General features: G+C 55.4%; 8 protein-coding genes across 8 annotated transcripts; 6 read left to right on the forward strand and 2 right to left on the reverse strand.

Annotated features, from left to right (window-relative positions):
- Positions 1–233: 233 nt before the first annotated feature.
- C8Q71DRAFT_859139 (Endonuclease/exonuclease/phosphatase) lies at positions 234–1,482 on the reverse strand (the record flags this gene model as incomplete). The annotated part of the gene is made up of 6 exons (XM_047927594.1): positions 234–327; positions 387–881; positions 946–987; positions 1,046–1,107; positions 1,170–1,237; positions 1,293–1,482. 6 exons carry the CDS (start codon positions 1,480–1,482, stop codon positions 234–236), a joined length of 951 nt encoding a protein of 316 aa, XP_047777259.1.
- A 632-nt stretch (positions 1,483–2,114) lies between these two features.
- C8Q71DRAFT_871366 (P-loop containing nucleoside triphosphate hydrolase protein) lies at positions 2,115–4,546 on the reverse strand (the record flags this gene model as incomplete). The annotated part of the gene is made up of 7 exons (XM_047928334.1): positions 2,115–2,585; positions 2,639–2,703; positions 2,768–3,123; positions 3,179–3,418; positions 3,477–3,504; positions 3,562–4,140; positions 4,241–4,546. 7 exons carry the CDS (start codon positions 4,544–4,546, stop codon positions 2,228–2,230), a joined length of 1,932 nt encoding a protein of 643 aa, XP_047777260.1. The 3' UTR covers positions 2,115–2,227.
- Positions 4,547–5,181: 635 nt separating this feature from the next.
- On the forward strand, positions 5,182–5,983 carry C8Q71DRAFT_123754 (60S ribosomal protein L27). The gene is made up of 5 exons (XM_047916412.1): positions 5,182–5,262; positions 5,315–5,331; positions 5,383–5,574; positions 5,634–5,819; positions 5,876–5,983. Exons 1-5 carry the CDS (start codon positions 5,253–5,255, stop codon positions 5,879–5,881), a joined length of 411 nt encoding a protein of 136 aa, XP_047777261.1. The 5' UTR covers positions 5,182–5,252; the 3' UTR covers positions 5,882–5,983.
- A 1,019-nt stretch (positions 5,984–7,002) lies between these two features.
- Positions 7,003–9,408, forward strand: C8Q71DRAFT_766331 (uncharacterized protein). Its single transcript, XM_047924186.1, has 11 exons — positions 7,003–7,257; positions 7,308–7,378; positions 7,466–7,518; positions 7,571–7,799; positions 7,852–7,979; positions 8,036–8,053; positions 8,105–8,155; positions 8,202–8,324; positions 8,381–8,538; positions 8,588–8,660; positions 8,713–9,408. Exons 1-11 carry the CDS (start codon positions 7,106–7,108, stop codon positions 9,106–9,108), a joined length of 1,452 nt encoding a protein of 483 aa, XP_047777262.1. The 5' UTR covers positions 7,003–7,105; the 3' UTR covers positions 9,109–9,408.
- Positions 9,409–9,633: 225 nt separating this feature from the next.
- C8Q71DRAFT_123930 (FAD dependent oxidoreductase) lies at positions 9,634–12,143 on the forward strand. The gene is made up of 11 exons (XM_047916415.1): positions 9,634–9,865; positions 9,923–10,026; positions 10,077–10,112; positions 10,167–10,395; positions 10,449–10,579; positions 10,631–10,648; positions 10,703–10,753; positions 10,811–10,936; positions 11,005–11,171; positions 11,227–11,299; positions 11,358–12,143. The coding sequence occupies exons 1-11, from the start codon at positions 9,703–9,705 to the stop codon at positions 11,757–11,759; spliced, it is 1,500 nt and encodes a 499-aa protein (XP_047777263.1). The 5' UTR covers positions 9,634–9,702; the 3' UTR covers positions 11,760–12,143.
- C8Q71DRAFT_123863 (uncharacterized protein) lies at positions 12,144–14,183 on the forward strand. The gene is made up of 4 exons (XM_047916413.1): positions 12,144–12,406; positions 12,470–13,238; positions 13,289–13,473; positions 13,534–14,183. The coding sequence occupies exons 2-4, from the start codon at positions 12,591–12,593 to the stop codon at positions 13,946–13,948; spliced, it is 1,248 nt and encodes a 415-aa protein (XP_047777264.1). The 5' UTR covers positions 12,144–12,406; positions 12,470–12,590; the 3' UTR covers positions 13,949–14,183.
- Positions 14,184–14,523: 340 nt separating this feature from the next.
- C8Q71DRAFT_123993 (uncharacterized protein) lies at positions 14,524–16,000 on the forward strand. The gene is made up of 4 exons (XM_047916416.1): positions 14,524–14,587; positions 14,641–14,928; positions 14,981–15,168; positions 15,233–16,000. The coding sequence occupies exons 2-4, from the start codon at positions 14,758–14,760 to the stop codon at positions 15,780–15,782; spliced, it is 909 nt and encodes a 302-aa protein (XP_047777265.1). The 5' UTR covers positions 14,524–14,587; positions 14,641–14,757; the 3' UTR covers positions 15,783–16,000.
- C8Q71DRAFT_123865 (uncharacterized protein) lies at positions 16,001–17,130 on the forward strand. The gene is made up of 3 exons (XM_047916414.1): positions 16,001–16,338; positions 16,394–16,596; positions 16,667–17,130. Exons 1-3 carry the CDS (start codon positions 16,219–16,221, stop codon positions 17,118–17,120), a joined length of 777 nt encoding a protein of 258 aa, XP_047777266.1. The 5' UTR covers positions 16,001–16,218; the 3' UTR covers positions 17,121–17,130.
- The last annotated feature ends 200 nt before the right edge of the window (positions 17,131–17,330 follow it).

Below are 17,330 nucleotides of genomic sequence, written 5' to 3' on the forward strand. Positions count from 1 at the left end.
TTGTCTGTATCGTCGCATCACTGAGCCCATGTGTACCACTGAAGCATAGCATACTGTCGCTCCGCATATCACACACTGTACACTACGCACATACCCTTCTGACGTGGTGGGCCGGTCCCATGCATGAATGCACGTCATGCCTAGCATGTATGTTGGCGTCTCGTCCAAGCAATCGCGGCACTACAACTAGAGCTACTTCGAGTCGAAGTGTGAATGGTATCATACAGGCTCTTTCAAATCGTCACATCTGCGTAGACCGGCCGGTGGTCGCTCGCGAGTATGCCATCGTCCGTGAGCGAAGTCCCTACTTTGTACGCGTCCGCAGTCCTGCCACCATGCCACGCACGTCAGTTGCCGTCCACGTCCGCCACAGACCTCGCACTCACCACCCACTGCTGCTTCCGCCGAACACGAAGTCTATCCGCGTGTACACGCTCGTGTCCCCGGGGCGGTTGAAGCCCGTGAACGTCGCGAAGTCGCCCGCCACCTGCATCCGCGGCGTCTCCCCCTTGAGGTCCACCATGACGAACTTCGCGTCCTTCTCATCCCCGTGCACAGGCACCTTGTACTTCTCCGCGAACGTCTCGTTGATGGGCACCGGAGGAACCACGCCTGTGATAATCTGGTACGCGCCGGAGTCGGACCCGTGCGACGCGCTGTTAAAGTCGCCCGTGATGAACACGGGGCTGGAGGTGGCGTAGGCTTCGTAACGCGCGCGCGCGAGGAGCATAGACGCGGCGAGGCGGCGTTGGGCGTCGGAGCGGTCGTCCAGGTGTGAGTTGAGGACGGTGAATGTCTTGGTAGTCGTCTTGAAGCGGGTCACTTCGCACACGCGGAAGGAGCCTGCGTCGGGGTACTTAGATGGCTCGAACGGCTTGTCCCTGTATGTTCGGGTGTCGAGTGTCAGAGTGAACCCCGGTACTACTGGCACGGGAGATGACTGACGAAAGCCAGAATGACTCGTGGTGGTCTAGCGTAAGGTCAGACCTGCAAGCTCGAGCTATGGTGAGTTCGACGGTGAGTGACGAGGTGCGATAGGGATTACTTCTTGTAGAAGATGGGACAGAACTCGCCCGCGCGTTTGCCGTCGTCGCGGCCTACACCGACCTGCGTGACCGATGACGTCCAGTCAGTTGAGAGCCCTTCAGGATCGTGCGTGCATAGCTGACCCATGCCCAATCGTCTCCGAGCAGCTCTGCGAGGTCGTGGACCTGCCTGACCAAGGCTTCCTGGAAGCCTTGCATCCGCGCACTGTCGATACATATACCGGTATTCGGGACATCGGAGCTCACCAATCACGTTTGGACTCTCAAGCAACAGCTGCTGTGCGACCTTCAACCTTCTCGTACTCCAGGGCACCTCTCCCGACCACCCGTGGAAGCGCGGTCGTTCCAGAGGACTCGGCAATGCTTCGATTGACTCGCGGACGGAAATCTTGTCAGGCTGAGAGTCGTAACGCAGGTTGTACGTCGCTATGCGCATCCTGCCGTGGTGATGCGGACCGAAGATGCAACGAAATATGTGACCAGGTTTCAAAACCCACAGGAAGAAAGCGAGGACAACGGCGAAGGGCGCCTTCATGTACTTCTGCATGAGGAGGAAGCTGGTGAGCAGTCGCTCTTTGAATGGATGGTTTGGGGTCAAAGACTCGTAGGTGAAGACTGTACTGGTTCATGTACCCCGCCGCGCACCGCACCAACCCGACATTGCAATCAAATCGAAGACATGCGCTCACCTGCAGATGCTCATGGTAGCACCGCGTCACGGTCGAGTATAGGTGTCAGCTGCAGGACTCAGCGCAGCTATGCCTGTCTGCGGGTGCGCGGGGTGAAGACACCATCGACCGCGACTGACTTACCGGTATTGAGTAGAAACCAGTAATCCCACAGAGCTCGTATCCAGAGCGACACGTTTCTAACAACCAGGTAGGTCTGTGATCAAGCTCGAGACTTGGGGAAGGTACACCAGCGCTCGAGCGCTCATTCACTAGAGCTGAGCAACCTCGATGCAGGCTCACGCGGCAAGAAGCCGCTCATCACCTTCCTACTCGCCGTTCTGCAGCGGCGTACCGTATCTTATGCACCGACCCGCGCGCAGACTCATTACCAGCAGACTTTCGCCGAGCAAGCATTGATAGACTAACGATAGACAGTCTGAGTAAATGTCATGAAGCGCGAAGTATCCAATGTGCAGAACTCGGAAGCCCGAGCCTCATTCTGGACTCCGTCTAGGACTCGGTTACAAAGTTTTTAGCAGACTCCTCCATCGCATCAAGAGTCTCCGCAAGGTGCTTATACCCGAACTTCTCCCCGCGACTCTTCGCCAGAGACATTGCCGTCCTAGTGGCATTCTTGATTTGACGTCCATTGACTTCTCGATTAACCAATTCGTCTAATTCGTCGTCGGTGAGGTCGCCCGTGTTGACTTTGTGCAGGAAAGCCTGCCAAATCTGTAGCTTCGCCTCCTTGCTCAGCTCCCGGAAGCGGAGAGCGACGTGGATACGAGAGAGGAAGGCCGGGTCGAACACCTTGACTCTGTTCGTGGTGAGGAACAGAATCCCGCGATAATATTCAACGTGCCGTAGGCTGGCAATTCGGCATGTTAGTAGGATTGACGATTAATCGTACGGGGCACTCACAAAACAGCGACCATGGCGTTACGCGCGAGGTCATGCATAGAGCGCCGCTCCAAGAACACATCGGCCTGCGCCCATGATTAGTATGTCTGACACCTGCGGCCGACCACTGTGACTAAGCGCACTACTCACCTCATCTATGAGCACGATCGCACTCCAGCTGGCAGCAATACTGAAGGCACGCTTCAAAGTAGTGTCGACAGCATTTGCGTCCCCTCCGAGATCTCCTCCACCGAGTATATAGAGCGGGCGCTTGAGGTGCTCGCTTGTTGCCTCCGCAGACAACGTCTTTCCGACTCCGGGGGGACCGAAGAGGTTGATGACGAGGCCCTGTCCCTTCCCATGCACAAAGTCGTCGAAGTCAAGGTCGGAGTTGTGAGCCTCGACGAGGGAGCGCAAGAAGTCTCTCCGGTTTCCCGGGAGGACGAGGTTCGTGAAGGGTTCATCGGACCACACAATCGGGCGGACCTTCTCGACATTGAACTCCACTAGAGAATAATGACGGTGAGTGATAAGTAAGGACACAAAAATCAGCCAGCTTACACCACAACTCGTCAGACAAACTGAAGCTGTACAGCACCGGCGAGGCGAGGATGAGGTCGTCGTCTGACGATATGCCCATGGTCGCCTCGGGCGTCAAGGGCTTCGACGGTGGTGGAAGCTCTATCCGGCCGTCACTATTCATGTGCGGGATCCAGTTGTCCGGTGGCATCTTATAGACGGGTTGGGTTGGGTGCGGAGGTGAAGGTACTGCGTAGTTTGCGTTGTGATGCTTGAACGTGTCTCAGGAATGGTAACGAGTCAATATGGGCCGTTCATAGTCCGTGTACCAGCAGCTTACCTCTGTCAATCATGACTCGGGAGTCAACCTGATTGCGTGAGCATTGGTAAGTACTATTCGCGCACTTCAGACGCAAGCTGTTCACCTCGTAGTTGATGTACGTCTCCCCAATAGGAGAATTCGTCGCGGCCACAGCGGTACCCTGGTAATGCACGTGGTGCACACCATTGAGGGCCATCCACTTGCGCGCCCGAGCAAGGAGCGCCTTCTTCAGCTTCGCCTCATCGCTGTGATATTGTATAGGGTATACAGGTAGCTGGTTGATCTTCACGACGCCTTGGAAACCCACCAAGTTCAGCGTTTGCGGGACCTCACCGACCCTCGGCGCGCATGTAGCCCGCATCGACGGTATACCTGCGTTGTTCCCTGGGGACTGCCAGTTGTCCTGGGCGTCAATGCCTGTGCAACTCAGCGTATAAGCCATCGGCCCTTTTAAGCAGTGGGCGAGCTTAAGAGCGCGTGGCTCTCCCGTTGCCTTGTCCGTGGTGAGGACTATTGTTCCAGGAATGAGGATGGCGTAGATGAGATCATACGAGATCTCGCCGTGTGCAAGGAGGTTGTCAATCTCAGAGATGGTGACCTGGTGCTCTTCATGAATGTAGTCCACGAGGACTCGGAGACTGTCGAGGATGTGTGCTTCCTCGCTCGAGCGATCCGATTTCCCCTGCAGCTCGTCCAGATACGCAGCGAAGCGAGGGGAGAACGATCGAGAGCTAGTGATTGGTCAGTGTATAGCAATCGAGGATCAATCAAGCGGGCATTACCTTCACAGGATTGACCGTCCAGGATATCGTTGGGACCTCCCCAATGACGTTCTTGCACGCCGTTACCAGGTACGGACTCTTGACCGCGATCGACACCGTAGGCTCTGCCCCCGCGACTTGCTGCATAGGGATCTGGCGGACGACCACGAAGCAGTACGACCGCCAGGCGTCGGAGCCGTCTGCCATCTTACCGCCACGTAGGACCTGGGGCTCAGTCTGCGCTTTGGTGTCCTCGTATGTCCATACGCGGGATGCTATATTGTAGACATGGTCGACGCGCTTCACTTGGAGACTAGGCTCGATCATGTTGGGTAAGTATGGGCGGTGCCTAGAGGGTGAGGGTAGCTCGTAGGACACAGTTCGTCTGTGTCCTTATCGTCGAGCTTTATGTAGTGTGCGGGACTCCTGCGGCTTGCAGCAAAGGTCCGATGCTCTGACAGCTTGTCAATTGACACAGCCCTGGCATATACGCTCCATATAGATACAATGACAATGGACGAGCCTGGGATACGATACTTATGTCAGATGCGGTCAGTCCGGCAGATGTATCGAGTACTCACATGTATATTATCGAATTGAGGAATGACCGCGACAGAACTGTGTGCGGGCACCCTAGTACTACTTTCATAGGTTCTCAGCTCGTGCCAAGGCGTCAGTACCGCGACGCGCATGGGATACCCAGCTTCGGATGAAGCTTAAGCTTAAGCGTCCATTGTTCGAATCATGAAGCAGTACTGTATGGCATAAGAGTGAATTGTAATTTGGCAGGCCGCAGTGAACAAGTTCGCGCGCGGGGCACGTGATTCGCTGGCTATGGTTCGTTTCAACTTGGGAGTGCCAGTCTCCCGGGCTTGCTTAGCCGGACCAGCGCCTGCTGAATCGATCCACCTTCTACTGTACAGTACCACTCGGCAAAACCCGAGTGGCTGAAGGCCTTCCGCGGGCCAAGCAGTCACGCCGAAGGGCAAGGTAAGGAATCTAGCTCGCCGCCGTCGGTCGTAATCCCCTCAAGATGCCTCGTGGTATGTTCCTGCACGCATGATGCTGGGTGGTGCGCTGACGGACGTTTGACAGTATACAAGCCCGGAAAAGTGAGGACCAGGACTCGTACGGGGAGGGCAAGGTGTTAATTCATTCGTTAGGTCGCAATCGTCCTCCAGGGACGCCAGGCCGGCAAGAAGGTCGTAGTGATCAAGCAGCTGGATGAGGGCACGAAGGAGCGGCCATACCCTCATGCGATCGTTGCGGGCATCGAGCGCTACCCTCTCAAAGTGACGAAGCGCATGGGTCAGAAGAAGTTGGCGAAGCGGAGCAAGGTCAAGCCTTTCATCAAGGTACGTGCCCACCTTGTCTGTACAGGAGCTGCGACCTTACGGAACGTACGTGCTGCTAGGTCGTCAACTACTCTCACCTGTTCCCCACCCGGTACGCACTTGAGCTGGAGGGTCTCAAGGGCACCGTGGCTGCCGAGACTTTCAAGGAGCCAACACAGCGGGAGGATGCGAAGAAGCAGATCAAGAAGCTCTTCGAGGACAGGTACACGAGCGGGAAGAACAAGTGGTTCTTCCAATCCCTGAGGGTGAGTCACAGCACGACTCTTTTTGCCCTAGCGTACTGACTGACATCGGCGTTCAGTTCTGAGCTCGCTGGTTCTTGTCCGTCGCGTTGTAGGAGACCTTAAAACCGCTACATACATGTATTTCACATGCACACTCATGACGCATGCCCGCATACTGCTTTCTCGTATTTTTACCGGTGTTATGCAATGATCCTCGCAGCATCACCTACATACTGGCCTTGAGATTCAGCTTGAGATACGGCTGCAGACTCTGCGTCAGTGAGTTCTATGCATATGTCGATCGTAGTGTAGATGAATTTGGCTCCACCGTCGGATCGCATGCCGCCCGTAACGCCATACGAACAGGTATCTGGTACGTCTTGCTGCCATCTTGCCGCCATTCTAAATAACAACCCGTGGGATTGCAACAGTCTTGATCAGAGGCGTAAGTAGCAGCGCTTACCCCGGACGATGACGACCACGGCGACCAGTGACGACTGCAATGCTTGTCCTTGATCCCCCTGACGGGAAGGTCTGGACTCTGCACGAGTGGTCTGTATCCGGTAAGGAACAACTTGCTTGAAACGCGTAGCAAAGTCTTGCGATGACGCATTCTCTGGCGGTTTAGGAGGCGACATCTCGGCCTCATCTGTTATTATTGTCCTCAGGAACCTGGAGCACGATTTGCCGCGTCCATGCGTCATTGAAAGGCTTGGCTAGATTTGATTGAGGATGCGGCCATGCATCGCGGGAAGTAGTTGAACCTCACTTTTTGCCAGTAGCATTTCAACTGGGAGGTATCAAAAGTGTGACGTGTTTCGTGAAGGTGCGTGCGATATACAAACCACTGTTCATATCGGAGCCTGACTGTCTTTCGCAATGCAGTGACATGGTATCTGTTTCCTGGCAGTTACGCCGCTTGCGTACCCCCCTTTACCGGCCGTCGCTACATCGTTAGCCCCTCAGCCCAGGTCGTCAGCTGGATGACCATCCCTCGGTCTTGCACGGTTGCAATACACACGGGAACATTCTTGTCGGCTGCTGAGCGGGTCTCCCGGTACAATCACCTTCCCGCAAATGCAGAACGGGCTCTCTTGGTTGTCTCTCCGCTGGCATTCGTCACCGCTTCCCGTGTGAACGAATACGATGATGATGCAGGACACCTCGAACAGTGCCTTAAAACCTGCACCTCCCTATATTAATAGCGTAAGAACGTGCTGCCATGCTGCTTGTGCGTGCGCTTTCTCACCCCCTTGTAGATTCGTTAGGACCCGCCTTGCGACTCGAGGTTGGGAGCTGCCACAACCATGTCGCGCATTGCTACTAGCTTCACGCTCATTCTCTCACTCCTTTCTACGTTCTCCATTCCTGCTTCGTGCGCGACCACGCAGCCCAGAAATGTCGCTACGCTCGCAGTATGCAAAGAGATAGCCTCGACCGTTTCTTCCGCGTCTGAGATCTTTTATCCGCGTCAGTGAGATTCTCTACCAATCGAACGCAGCGGCTTACCTGGTCCCGCCCAGTGGAACTCTACTACACAGAGGACAACTATCATTGGGCGCAATCGAGCTCCCAGGTATCTGCGTGTACCGTCGAACCCGGGACAGCCGAGGATGTTGGCACTGTCGTGAGTTGTTTGCGGCATACTCATGTAACCCAATCCTCACCTGATGGCTGTGCACAGATCAACTTATTGGCGCGTACACAAACACCGTTCGGGGTGAGCCTGTTCGCATTGCGATCTGGTGTTCAGTGTAACTCAGGGCTGGCAGGTGAAAGGCGGTGGTCACAGCGCCAACCCGGGTTTCTCGTCGACCACCGGCGTCCAGATTGCCATGGCACGCTTTAACAACGTGACATACGACGCATCCGCGGGAACCGCGACGATAGGCGCGGGCCTCATCTGGGACGACGTCTATGCAGAGCTCGAGCCTTACAACGTGAATGTCGTCGGCGGCCGTGTAACTGGCGTCGGTGTGGCCGGCTTCACCTTGGGTGGAGGTAAGCTATATGAAGGACATAAGCGTAATGTCAGTCCTGATATCAGCGTCAGGCTTCTCTTTTCTCAGCAACCAGTATGGCTTGACCGTTGATACTGTACGGGCTTTCGAACTAGTGCTGCCCAACGGCACGATCACCACTGTCACCGAATCGAATCCCGACCTATTCTGGGCTTTGAAGGCAAGCGTGTCTTGCTTCTCACCGTTCCACATACTCGTGTTGACGACGCCGGTCAGGGAGGATTCAACAACTTCGTACGTGAGCATTACGTTGTCAGTGGCTTCGAGGGCTCATGAGCGATACAGGGCATCGTGACCCAGTTCATCTTGGAAGCATACCCACAAGGCCAAGTTTGGGTATGTCCAGGCTTGTGTTTATTGCTTTGTTGCTGACGATCTGTAGGGTGGCGCTATCATCACTCTGGGCGAGCTCGACGCCGTCACAAATGCCACAGCCAACTTCTACGCCAACGTAGCTGACCCTAAGGCGTCAATCCTTACTACCCTAAACTGGGACCTCGGTATAGTAGGTTCTATGCATGCTATCCCCAAAATATTCCTTGCTGACGACGTTGAATGCAGACGGCTGTAGAGGTGAACTTGTTCTACGATGCACCAACACCACCGGACGGGATCTTCGACGAATTCTTGGCGATGCCTTACCTCACTCGCGATGTCAGCACTCGTTCGTTCTTGTCTCTCGTTTTAACCGCACCTAGCAATGCAACTTTCGGCCTCCGGTAAGTGGCAATTGCGACTCATATGCAGCAGAATCTTACCCCCGCTCAGGGGATACTTCGAAACTGTGTCGATCACAGACATCACCCTTCCTTTGCTCGATGCCATAGTGAATGAGACTGAGGTATGGTAATCCCAGACGTTAGCTAGTGTCTATCTGACCAGGTATCTTGCAGTACTGGTCCACCACTTTGGCAGCTGAGGTCCCTGGCCTCTTCGTCAGCTACGACATCGAACCGTTCTTACCGAGCATCTACTCGCACGGCTCACCGTCCGCATGGCCTCCTACCCGCTCTCAGGGGTTCATGCCCATCAACATCTACTACGCCTGGTCACTGGAGGCCTCGGACTCACTCATCAACAGCGTCATGCAGGAGAGCGCGCGTTACCTCACCCAGGTAGCGATCAGTCAGGGTCAGGACGTGGCCAACACGCCGCACTACCCGAACTATGCCATCTACGACACCGCGCTCTCTACCATGTATGGCGACAACGTCGCAAGTCTGCAAGCTATCAAGGCCCAGTACGACCCGGACAACGTTATGGCGCTCGCGGGCGGCTGGAAGTTTTGAAAGCAGGCTGTAGACTCTATACTTATTGTTCTCTAATCATCCGCCGTTCGAGTTGGACGTCGATACTTACATCGGGACGCTTGCTATGTTACAGACATTTGTCACAGTGAGTCGCCATACTGTCTTCAAACTGACACGGCTATGCGGTTCGACAACGCATGCATCTTTTGCGTTCTCCACCGGTGCATCCGTCTTACCCGAGGCGGTCGCCAATCGAGCATGACCGCAGTGCATTCAAGTAGGTTGACCAGCCTTTCCACAACCTGCAGGCGCTCTAGACCCTAGAGAGCGTGAATCGCCCATATTACTGCGATATGCAGTGTACGCTGTGATCTCCGCGCACTCGAGTCCATCCGTGTCAGAGCACAGCCAACATATTGTGCATGAGGTACGCGCTGTCATGGTTGTCCCGGCGCGCTCATTCCGCAACCCGCGCGCATCAGTGCGACTTGATGCGCGGTTTGGCTCGGCGACGCGACTAAGACAGGTGTTGCATAAATACGCCCTGTGGACGATGAGTCGACGGTATATTCCTTCCGTATTGCGTGTCATTTCACGGGTATACTTATCGTCTCGATAGTGCTCTTTCGCCGAATGTCGCGCTCTGTGACATTCGCGGCACTCATTCTTTCGTGCCTTTCCGCGCTTACAGCCGTTGCTGAAGCAGTCTCTTGGCCATGGTATCCGACAGGCCCCGGTGATGTGTGCAAGCTGATCGCCGCTTCCGTCTCCTCTGCGTCGGAGGTTTACTATCCTAGTGAGTGTTATTTCGATGTACGGCGTTGAATCGCGGTTCAATGTTTGTATTCTGCAGACGCTACGTCATATGACTTCGACAACTATCACTTTGCATCTTCAAGTTCGCAGTTAAGCGAATGCTCAGTTGAGCCCGGCACAGCGGAGGATGTTGCTGCAATCGTGAGTATGCGCCTCACTCCAACCTGATATACAACTCATGCTGCGACGAGATCAAAATTGTAGGCGCGACGCGCACACCGTTTGCGGTCTGTAGCTAGTCATCACTTTGTGTCGAAACGACCTGACTGATATGCCCGCAGATCAAGAGCGGCGGTCACAACACAAACCCTAACTTCTCATCCACAACCGGCGTTCAGATTGCCTTGACGCGGCTCAACAACATTTCAATTGACCCAACTGCCCAAACCGCAACGATTGGAGCGGGACTCATCTACGACGAGGTCTATGCAGCCCTCGAAGAACATGACGTGATGATCCTCGGCTCTCGTGCGACGGGAATTGGCGTCGGAGGATTCATTCTTGGTGGCGGTAAGCCGTTATGGGCCCCTAGTGACACATTGTTGACCATCCGTATGGTACAGGATATTCGTTTCTGTCGAATGAGTACGGCTTGACAGTTGACACGGTTCGAGCATTCGAGTTGGTATTACCAAACGGTACTATAAGCGCCGTTACGGATACGTCAGATCCTGATCTGTTCTGGGCACTTAAGGTGGGATGATCCGTATTGCGAAAGACCATGACACTGACGTCTACCTTCCAGGGAGGACATAACAACTTTGTAGATATCACTGTTCTCCACTGACGAACTGAACCTGACTCGGACATGCGATAGGGAATCGTGACGCAGTTCACTATGGACACCTTCCCGATAGGCCAAGTTTGGGTGCGCTCTGATCTAATACCTGACAATGACAGCCAATAGAATTTAACTTCTGGACAGGGCGGATCAGTGATGCTTCCTACGACAGACTATGATGCGGTCAAGAACGCGACCCTGCACTTCTGGAACAACGCTGCTGATCCCAAGGCAGACGTCATGGTTGGTTTTACTGCGGCGCAAAACCAGGTGAGGGCCATGACCTCGACATACAGTAGGTCAGACGCTGACCATCCGTACTCACATCCGTGGTGTAGACTTTGATCGAGGTAGACTTGTTTTACGACGGACCCGCACCACCCGAAGGGCTCTTCGATGGTTTCATGGATATCCCAGACGCGGCGCAAAACATGAGTGCCATGACTGTACGCTCGTATCTATCGATGGTCCAGAGTGCGGGCACCAACGCTACGGCTGGAATGCGGTGAGCGTCATTCAGGTTCTTCCCACCAGCTCACTTTACTCATTGCCTATGGAAGCGGGTACTTTGATACTGTCTCGATTACGGATCTTTCATCCTCTTTCTTCGACGCCGTTCTGAACGAAACAACTGTACGTCTCATCCCCCCATTCTAATCTTTGAGGTCGCCGTTGACATGGGCATACACAGTACTGGTACCGAACGCTGGCGTCTGAGGTCCCTGACGTCGTCGTGCATTACGATGTCGAACCCTTTCTCCAAAACGTATACTCGCACGCCAGTGCAGACTCCTCTGCTTGGCCTCCAAGACGCGATCAGCACTTCACGCCCATGCTCATCTACTACGGATGGACGTCGCCCAATAACGATGAACTCATCAACCAGGTCATGCAGCAGAGCAGTCGGACACTCACCGAGCTCGCTATTGGCGAAGGGCAGGATGTCTCCAACACTCCGCTGTACAACAACTACGCCCTCTACAGCAACCCGGTCGAGAGCATGTATGGAGACAGCCTCGGTCGTCTGCGGCAGGTCAGAGCCAGATACGACCCTTGGCGTATCATGGACCTTGCAGGCGGCTGGAAGTTCTAGGGTAGGGCAGGCTGCGGGTCTCGTTTCCTCAGGCCCGTCTAGTAACGAAGTATACTATCATACTAATAACTCTTATATATTGTCCTTGTGGCATGAAAATGCTGTCTCGATATGACATTTCAGCTCACGCAGACTCACTGTACATTTTCAATCCCGAACAACGGACTCACTGATGACTTTATGTAACGAAAGCTAATACTGTAACTTAGTGCTAGGCATCACGAGCGCTTACCAGCCTGAGCGCACGTCCCGCGAGCGCTAACGCTGTGCCAACTTGCTTGCACTCAACAACTCGCATGCTCTGTTGCAATTCGCACCTGGCGCTACGTATGCAATGACTTAGGGTCTCCGAGTCGCCTGGCTCACGCTTTCGACTACGAGCTTGCTTGAAGACTGAGAATTGCTTGGATAATTCATACCCTTCGACCTGGTTGAAGTAACGTATACTTTGTAACCGCCAGGTAACATCGTGTCCGGCGGATCATGCCCACCTCCACTGCGATGCAGTACCTGATTGATGAAAGCACTCCCGTCGCCGGATGATTGAACTCGAAGGTTCAGAAGGTGAAGTCCCCATCCACCACGACATGCGTTGTACATGCGTGTAGCCCTCCGTAGCCTCGTGTCGGCCATGAGGCGTGCAGGAGGTGCGTGTTCTTACTGCTCAGCATCCAATGGAACCCGAGTCTTATAGGCACTCCGGTTTGCAGTGGCCAACGACAGCCGTCGCCCACTACCACCTGATCCCCAATCCTGAGCGCTGAGCGCTGAGCTGTCGCATCCTCGGAAGGCATACTTACGTCTAACATTCAGTCTGAACTGAACTGCAGCATGCAGCCATTGCAGATCGAGATCCCCGAGTCACTTGTCCCCCTTCCGACGACGTATTCGACGTCCCGATCCTCATCCTCGCCGCCCTCGAGCTGGGTAAACCACTCTCCCGCTCGCCATGTATCCGCCCTTCCGTCCCCCGTCTCGCCCATCTTAGTTCACACAGAGCTCTCGCCCATACACTCCGAACAGGACTCCACTACAGACCACACTGAATCTCACCAATCCGAAGACCCGTCTCCGCCGAAGCAATATGTCGAGGTCGAGACTCCGTCTCCAAGCGTCGCGTCGCTGGTCGAATTCGCTGGGAACAGGGCGTCTAGGACAGACCTGATGAACTTGGTCATCGTTCCGCACAGTCCTGCCGTCCCGTTCGTCGCGCCTGTACCACCACGCTCGCACCGTCGGACTGCCCGGCGCCCTAGAGCGCATACGACGCCCAGTCGACCCGAGTCGCCCATTTCGACTCCTCCTTCTGCAGCAGCGCTGTCATCTTCTATGACATGCCCACCCGACGATGCCCAGCCAAAAGATCGCTCTTCTCAAGCAATCACAAGCTCCAAGTCCAAGTCCGAACCGCCACGTTCTGCTGTGCGCCCATCCTTCCATGATATGTTCTACATACGGGATGAGATGGTCGTGATAAGTGTCAGTGTTCAATTGAACTCTGGGAGACGCGTGCTGATGTTACCCGATAGGTAGAGGGTTGCCTCTATAGGGTACATCGTCATCTACTGGAACACAATTCCGATTTCTTCCGGCGGCTGTTCTTCGAGGGCGCGAAGGATGGGAGGAACCTCGGTGCTTCAGACGAATCCGCGATCACCCTTCCCGATGTGTCGCAACATGATCTCGACTGCCTACTCAATTTCCTGTACTTCAGGCACGTATACCCGCCACTCGGTTCTAGGTTCGATGCGTGCTGACAATGCTGCCTGACCAGAATATTCGAAGATGACGCACTGTCATTGCGCGATTGGGTGACCCTGCTGGACATTTCCTCTCGCCTGCGCTTCTCCAAGCTCCGTTCCCGGTCAATCCGGGAGATCTCGAGCCGCAGAGACTCGCTGACCGCGGTCGAGACGATTGTGCTCGCGCATAAACACGACGTGCCGGTTTGGCTGGCGAAGGCGTACGGAGACCTGTGCCGGAGGCCGCATCCGCTCGACGATGCGGAGGCAGACCAGCTGGGCGCGAAGATCACTGCGAGGATCGCACGTGCTCGCGAGACTATCCGGGACGAGACGTTCCGGGCAGTCTACCAAACACGCTCGGTCAACCGCGCTGCGCTGCCGGACACGTTCGACGATGAGCTGGTGTCGCGGACTGTCATGGATGTGTTCTGGCTGGGAGAATGAGGGCGAGGGACGAGGTATGCGACCCCAGGACGCGTTGCTAGATTGAACAGTCCGCAGTGTTTGCTCAAGTATGTGTGCGTTTGTGCGTTGTTCCCAGTTCGGTATGTGAGCTCACAATGGCAGTGTATTGTTATCAGTATGCGGACGCTGTATTGCGATGTAGGGCGGCAGATAAAGTAAGGTTTGCGATGTTGCGATGTCCGATTCTCCTTACAGCATGGCCCCGTGCCCGTGTGCATGCCAGTGTGGTACAAGGCCTAGGACGCTGGGCAGGCCTACCTGGGAATCGAAGGCGGTAAGCATGATGCACGTCATTCATCCCCAGACTCGGACATGGACAGCCATTGTTCGGAGCATGTTATCGCTCACTTATAACGACGAGCCGTCGATGTAGGCGCGATCTACCCTTCACTACCTCTGTGGCGTCCGCCCTTCCGCTATCCCTCTCACCATCCCACTTGCGCACTCGGATCTAGTTATCGCCGCTGTGCAACATGTACTCTAACATCTCACGCAGCACGTCGCCTGCGCTCTCGATAAGCTCGTGGTGCTTCTCGTCCTCACCTCCGTCGCCATCGACATCGACATCATCGTCTCTGCCCGACTCTCCACCTCCCCCCATATCCCCGGAACTCAAACGTACGCAGAGCATCGACTCCGAGGTCGAAGAAGAGCTCAGCGTCGAGCCACAGGAGCAGGAGCGGGACTGGGAGCGGGAGGAGAATCTACTGCTAGATGAAGAATACAACCCAGCGCCAGAACAAGAGCAAGAGTATGAACAGGAACAAGAGCAAGATGAAGGACCAGACATGGATTACGAAGACGCTCTGATTGACATACGAGACAACAGTCCTTCACCTTCATTGTCGACTGTCGGTGTACAAGAGGCATCGCGCGTGCCAACTCCGGTCCCGCCGCCGCCGACACCGCCTCCGCGGCATCCGTTCTACTACATCGACGACGATATGGCTATCATCTGTGTATGTATAACCGTTGGATTGCCGCGTTCATGCCGCTGAAACAATGATGTAGGTTGAGGAGCAACTCTTCAAGGTGCACAAGTACTTCTTAATCCGAGAATCGGAGCTCTTCCAGGGAATGTTCGGACTCCCGCCCGGAGACTCCATGACTGCAGAAGGACGGGATGATCACCATCCCATCGTGCTCAAGCAGGTGCTTGCGCGCGAATTCGAAAGCCTGTTGCGCTTTCTGTACCATGGGTGAGTTCCATTCCCGCATGATTGGAAAACTCAGCCTCACATACGTGTACGTATCGGTACATAGCATGTTCGACGATTGCGGCGTGACACTGCCGCAATGGATCGACATCTTGAGCATCTCCACATTCTGGGCCTGCGACAAACTGCGTGCGCGAGCGATCAAGGAGATACACGACCACAGGCCCCGCATCGACCCTGTGGAGAAGGTTGTACTTGCAGTCAAGTACTTCGTTCCTGAGTGGCTCGCGCCGTCATACGCGGCAGTCTGCCAACGTGCATTGCCTATCAACAGCGTGGAGGGGCACAAGCTGGGGCTCGAGAAAACGATCCTTCTTGCCCGCGCGAGAGAAGCGGTCCGTCAGGACCACGTCGCCCGAGAGCAGAGGCATGCCCAGGGTGCTGGTGGGCGAGGCAATGTGCGTCAAAACCTCAATTCGCGCACGACGGCCTCCCCAGCGCCACCTGAGCCTGAACCTTTGCCGTCGACGGCATCCTGCTGGGGAGAATGGAAAGGCTTGACAGTGCCTCCTCCAGAGGATCCCTTCGATGCGGAGCGCGTCGCCGAGATAGTGCACGAAGTCTTCCAGGCGCCGGAGGAGGCGGGCGCTAACTAGGACGATTTCTCGTCTATTCTCCTCGCCCTCTTTCCTCTCGCACGGGCAGTCGTAGGTAGGTCGTGTGCCGGCGCATGTGTGACGCATGTCTGCACATCGCGTTCCGGTCTATACATATCTCATTCGGTGAATAGGCTGCCGCGGGCCGCCTGCAAGTGTATCATGTATTCTGTGTACGGTAGACTCAATTGACACGACGTATTGGCGACGTATACACTTCTCTTCAGGATGTTATCCGCGCCACGTTGGTCTTCGTTTTCTCATACAACGTATATTGCGGCCGCGCACGTTTCGCAGCTGACTGTAGCCTCATTCCGGATTCACAGGCTGGGCCTGCAGCGTGTGTGAAGGGCGCACTCTCGGTCGTTCTACGCATGGCCGGTCGCGACAGCCTGAAGCGACCTCGAGGCATACGCTGTGATGCTCGTGCTCAATCATGTCTCCACCCGACCACCTAAACACTACGACGGAACATTCAGACGGCTCGTTTGCGCTTCAACCTGTTGCCATGAACCGGTCTCGCTTCTTCCTGGAGCCTGAGGTCGTGTTCCTCTGTGTAAGTGCGATGTCGCCCGTCTGGGATGCTAGGGTTGTGGCCTCACAGTTGCCAGGTCACCGATGAAAGCAAGCGCGAAGGTCATCTGTTCAGGGTTCACCGATACTTCCTCGAGCGCGACTCGGAGCTGTTCCGCGGGATGTTCGCGTGCCCGCCGACCGAGGCAAGCTCCGAGGGGCAGACAGAAGAGACGGCAATCCGCCTGCCTGACGTGACACCCTTCGAACTGGAGTGTCTGCTGTCGTTTCTGTACGAAGGGTGAGCCACTCCGGAGTACTAAGTAGAATCTCCTGGCATCTGGAACGCTCACTGGCTGCGCATACCTCAGGATGTACGAACGCGCGGTGTCGTTGGCGCAATGGGTAGCCCTGCTGTCCGTCTCTTCGCGCCTGCTGTTCGACAAGATCCGCGAACGCACGATATCGGTGATCGAGACGCACGCGCCGGCGCTGGAGCCTGCCGAGCGGATCGTTCTTGCGACGAAGCACGACATCCCGCAATGGCTGAATCCCGCGTTCACGGAGCTCTGCACGCGGGCGGACCCACTCAGCGGGGACGAGGCCAACCAACTGGGGACGGAGCTCGCAGAGCGGGTGACACGGGCGAGGGAGATGGTGCAGTTGCGCTCGGGGTGTGGCCAGCCAGGAGGCGTTGGCTTCTCGAAGGCATTCGTGGGGTGTGGGTGCAAGGATTGCAGACAGGCGCGGAGCGAGAGCGTTCGGGCAAGCTATGTGGCTATGGTCAATAGCGTCATCAAGGAGACGATATCTCTGGTATTGTGACTCACTGACGGGTTATGTACTATGCGTATGTCGAGGATAGACAATCCCACATGATATGTTTTTGTCGCGAGTGGTTGGAATGGTGCATTGCAGCACGTCCTAAGTAATACGTGGCAGTAGTATCATGATGCCGTGCATGACATGGTCGATTCATGCAGAGACTCGGCCACAGCGACATTGTACTTTGTGTGCCCGGACCACAATCGGATG

The sequence above is a fragment of the Rhodofomes roseus genome (assembly GCF_022264815.1).
Source record: "Rhodofomes roseus strain CIRM-BRFM 1785 chromosome Unknown C8Q71scaffold_14, whole genome shotgun sequence".
Taxonomy (NCBI): domain Eukaryota; kingdom Fungi; phylum Basidiomycota; class Agaricomycetes; order Polyporales; family Fomitopsidaceae; genus Rhodofomes; species Rhodofomes roseus.

What these genes read in the sequence shown, in the direction of transcription:
- C8Q71DRAFT_123993 (XM_047916416.1), top strand. Translation starts at nt 14,758, where the DNA reads ATGGATTACGAAGACGCTCTGATTGACATACGAGACAACAGTCCTTCA. An exon ending in ACGATATGGCTATCATCTGT is followed by an intron (nt 14,929 to 14,980) that starts GTATGTATAACC and finishes ACAATGATGTAG; the next exon opens with GTTGAGGAGCAACTCTTCAA. An exon ending in TTGCGCTTTCTGTACCATGG is followed by an intron (nt 15,169 to 15,232) that starts GTGAGTTCCATT and finishes ATCGGTACATAG; the next exon opens with CATGTTCGACGATTGCGGCG.
- C8Q71DRAFT_123930 (XM_047916415.1), top strand. Translation starts at nt 9,703, where the DNA reads ATGTCGCGCTCTGTGACATTCGCGGCACTCATTCTTTCGTGCCTTTCC. An exon ending in GTCGGAGGTTTACTATCCTA is followed by an intron (nt 9,866 to 9,922) that starts GTGAGTGTTATT and finishes TGTATTCTGCAG; the next exon opens with ACGCTACGTCATATGACTTC. An exon ending in TTACTGCGGCGCAAAACCAG is followed by an intron (nt 10,937 to 11,004) that starts GTGAGGGCCATG and finishes TCCGTGGTGTAG; the next exon opens with ACTTTGATCGAGGTAGACTT.
- C8Q71DRAFT_123863 (XM_047916413.1), top strand. Translation starts at nt 12,591, where the DNA reads ATGCAGCCATTGCAGATCGAGATCCCCGAGTCACTTGTCCCCCTTCCG. An exon ending in ATGAGATGGTCGTGATAAGT is followed by an intron (nt 13,239 to 13,288) that starts GTCAGTGTTCAA and finishes GTTACCCGATAG; the next exon opens with GTAGAGGGTTGCCTCTATAG. An exon ending in CTCAATTTCCTGTACTTCAG is followed by an intron (nt 13,474 to 13,533) that starts GCACGTATACCC and finishes CTGCCTGACCAG; the next exon opens with AATATTCGAAGATGACGCAC.
- C8Q71DRAFT_766331 (XM_047924186.1), top strand. Translation starts at nt 7,106, where the DNA reads ATGTCGCGCATTGCTACTAGCTTCACGCTCATTCTCTCACTCCTTTCT. An exon ending in GTACACAAACACCGTTCGGG is followed by an intron (nt 7,519 to 7,570) that starts GTGAGCCTGTTC and finishes CAGGGCTGGCAG; the next exon opens with GTGAAAGGCGGTGGTCACAG. An exon ending in CCATAGTGAATGAGACTGAG is followed by an intron (nt 8,661 to 8,712) that starts GTATGGTAATCC and finishes GGTATCTTGCAG; the next exon opens with TACTGGTCCACCACTTTGGC.
- C8Q71DRAFT_123754 (XM_047916412.1), top strand. An exon ending in AGGTCAAGCCTTTCATCAAG is followed by an intron (nt 5,575 to 5,633) that starts GTACGTGCCCAC and finishes ACGTGCTGCTAG; the next exon opens with GTCGTCAACTACTCTCACCT.
- C8Q71DRAFT_123865 (XM_047916414.1), top strand. Translation starts at nt 16,219, where the DNA reads ATGTCTCCACCCGACCACCTAAACACTACGACGGAACATTCAGACGGC. An exon ending in CTGAGGTCGTGTTCCTCTGT is followed by an intron (nt 16,339 to 16,393) that starts GTAAGTGCGATG and finishes CACAGTTGCCAG; the next exon opens with GTCACCGATGAAAGCAAGCG. An exon ending in CTGTCGTTTCTGTACGAAGG is followed by an intron (nt 16,597 to 16,666) that starts GTGAGCCACTCC and finishes CGCATACCTCAG; the next exon opens with GATGTACGAACGCGCGGTGT.